Genomic DNA, 2,500 nt, shown 5'->3' with positions numbered 1-2,500 from the left:
GCTGCCAGCTCTAGCGGAGAGACATCTTGGAGTGCTTTCCTTGAAGTAAAGGGTACGTAACCTAGCTCATTACACACACACACCGAGTGAAATAGCGGTCTCAAAAGAGACCCCGAGTTCTTTTGTTTGGCTAGCTCCATTTGACACTGCTGGCAGCTGGTACTGTTATGATGTGACATGGTTGTGTTGTTCTCTACGCTGGCCTCCCAGAGGGCGGAGGGGTGATGGTGCTCAAGAACCAGGATGAGAACGAGCTGCCCGGCCCGCCCTCCAAGCCCCAGGTCACCGACGTCACCAAGAACAGCGTGTCCCTCTCCTGGCAGCCCGGCCTGGCCGGGGGGGCGCCCGTCTCCTCCTACGTCATCGAGGCCTTCAGGTTTGTCTCCAGCATTGGCTTCACTAGTGGTCAGTCATTGTCTAAGTTGTGACATTTGTAACTAAAACGTTTTATTTTTCTTATTTTTATCTCCTACAAAATTGGCACTACTATAAAGGTCATAACAATCTCTGTCTCCATGTTTAGCCAATCGGTGAGCAACAGCTGGCAGACGGTGGCGGACCACGTGAAGACGACCCAGTTCACAGTGAAAAGCCTGCGGCCCAACACCATCTACCTGTTCATGGTGCGCGCCGTCAACAGCTACGGCCTGAGCGACCCAAGCCCCATGTCGGAGCCTGTGCGCACGCAAGGTATGCCGCCATTTTCTTTCCCAAAATGGCTGACCGGTTATTGAATTATGCAAAATAACCATTTTAGCGATTGTCAGGCCTTGGTATGGAGATGTGTTGTGTGGTCGTGAACTGGTTAAATGCAAAGCTGCACTATGATCATTAGCAGCACAAGTTTTAGTCGATTTGTTTCCAAAACTTCCACGGCGATGAAATCAATGATCCCGAGTTTATGACTCACTGTAAAACTTTTATCACTGTTTTGTGTCGGCCCTTCCGTGCTACGCCAAACAACTGACCAGTGGGCACAAATCAAATCACTGTCTCATCCGCGTCCACCCGTCTCCCTCAGATAGAGGCCAGTGCTTACGTCCGTGGCCACTCTCATTACGAGCATCTGATGTGGAATCATGTCAAGCAATCATGGCTACTTTTGGACGCCGTAACCGAGTTAGTGCCATCCCTGCTATGTTAATGAGCATAACTGGGGAACGGCGATGGCCTCCCAACCCTTGCAGGATTCGATTAAAACGCCCCTCCGCTCGGAAAAACCCAGGCCTGGTTATTAGGTTTGCGCTGATGAACCTAGTACCTTCCAGTGCCCCTGTAACCTTTGGCTCCCGCCAACGCCACCCCCGCTCCAATACACCTCCGCTCCATAAAGCCCCAGCGTAAGACGCCAAGACGGTGCACGCGCGTGTGGTGATGGAGTCCGTCCTAATGGCCTCTGTGTCCTCTAATCGACTGTGGATGCAGCGTTGACGCGCCGAGATGCTTATTGACAGTGGCGGCTCGTGACGAGACGGATGGCTTTTTCAGCGTCCTCACAAATGCATTTGCCTCACCTCCCCGCCGCCCCACAAACCACTACCACCCCCCCCCACTGTCTCAGCGCAGTCAGTGATTCATGACGCGGTCTATATCATTTTTTCCACGGTGGTTTCCTCCAAATGGCTTTTTCCCCTTTGCTGGGTCCCCGGAGAGCTCAGCGTTAGATTTCCTAGCTGAATGCTAAGGCCCCGGTTTATCTTGTTTCTCTTCTCCTCCTCCTCCTCCTTGCCTGGCAAGCGAACTTAGGAACTTTTTTTTCTTTTTTTGTCGGGGGTCGGGGGAATCGAGCAAAAGGGGAAAATAGCTTCTATCACTCACAGCCACAGATATTTCTTCCCATGCGGCCCGATTTGGACGTGCTCATCCTTCTGGCTTCCGCTGCAGCCGTGGCGGTTGAGTTGCTGAATTAAAAGGACTCCGGTTCGCTGTGTGTTTTGCTTAAATCCTATCCCGTCGCCTTAGCTGACTGTGGTTATAGCACTGTTATGGAAACACTCTGTGTTTGATGTTAGATTTCAGTGGGGGTAATGTGATAAGCGCGGGCAAAAGCTCTACAAACGGAAATTCAAAGTCCTGCCGCTATTTGGGATCGAGTTTGAAAACACTTTGAAAGAGACTGTTCAAACATCATTTAAATCCACTTAATCATTTTGACTTAGCTTGAGATCACTGATTTTAAAAGAATAGCACTTTGCTATAGATTGGTGCTTAGAACAGACTAAGACTTGTTTGATTTTGCCATCATCTCTCTCCTCCCCCCCCCCCCCCCCCCCCTCAGATATAAGCCCCCCAGCGCAGGGCGTGGACCATCGCCATGTCCAGAAGGAACTGGGCGAGGTCATCGTGCGGCTTCACAACCCTGTGGTCCTCAGCCCCACCACCATCCAAGTCACGTGGACGGTAAGTCAAGTCACGATCGGTCAAGTCCTCAAAACCCCCCCCGACCACTAACATCGCAACGGACTGCTGCTTCTGAGTTTTTCCCCTTATGGTGTGAACC

At 51.4% G+C, this 2,500-nt stretch overlaps 1 protein-coding gene across 1 annotated transcript in view; it reads left to right on the top strand.

Moving 5' to 3' along the window:
- robo2 (roundabout, axon guidance receptor, homolog 2 (Drosophila)) overlaps window positions 1-2,500 on the top strand; it is a 61,427-nt gene that overhangs the window by 9,363 nt on the left and 49,564 nt on the right. The window contains exons 5-8 of the mRNA XM_062553120.1: window positions 1-52; window positions 211-376; window positions 524-690; window positions 2,279-2,400. The exon at window positions 1-52 is cut by the window's left edge and continues 30 nt beyond it. Coding sequence (XP_062409104.1) covers window positions 1-52; window positions 211-376; window positions 524-690; window positions 2,279-2,400 — 507 coding nt within the window. The remainder of the gene's footprint in view (window positions 53-210; window positions 377-523; window positions 691-2,278; window positions 2,401-2,500) is intronic.

Source organism: Sardina pilchardus, chromosome 13, assembly GCF_963854185.1.
Source record: "Sardina pilchardus chromosome 13, fSarPil1.1, whole genome shotgun sequence".
In the NCBI taxonomy this organism is placed as follows: Eukaryota; Metazoa; Chordata; class Actinopteri; order Clupeiformes; family Clupeidae; genus Sardina; species Sardina pilchardus.
This window is presented reverse-complemented; position numbering and strand designations above follow the sequence as displayed.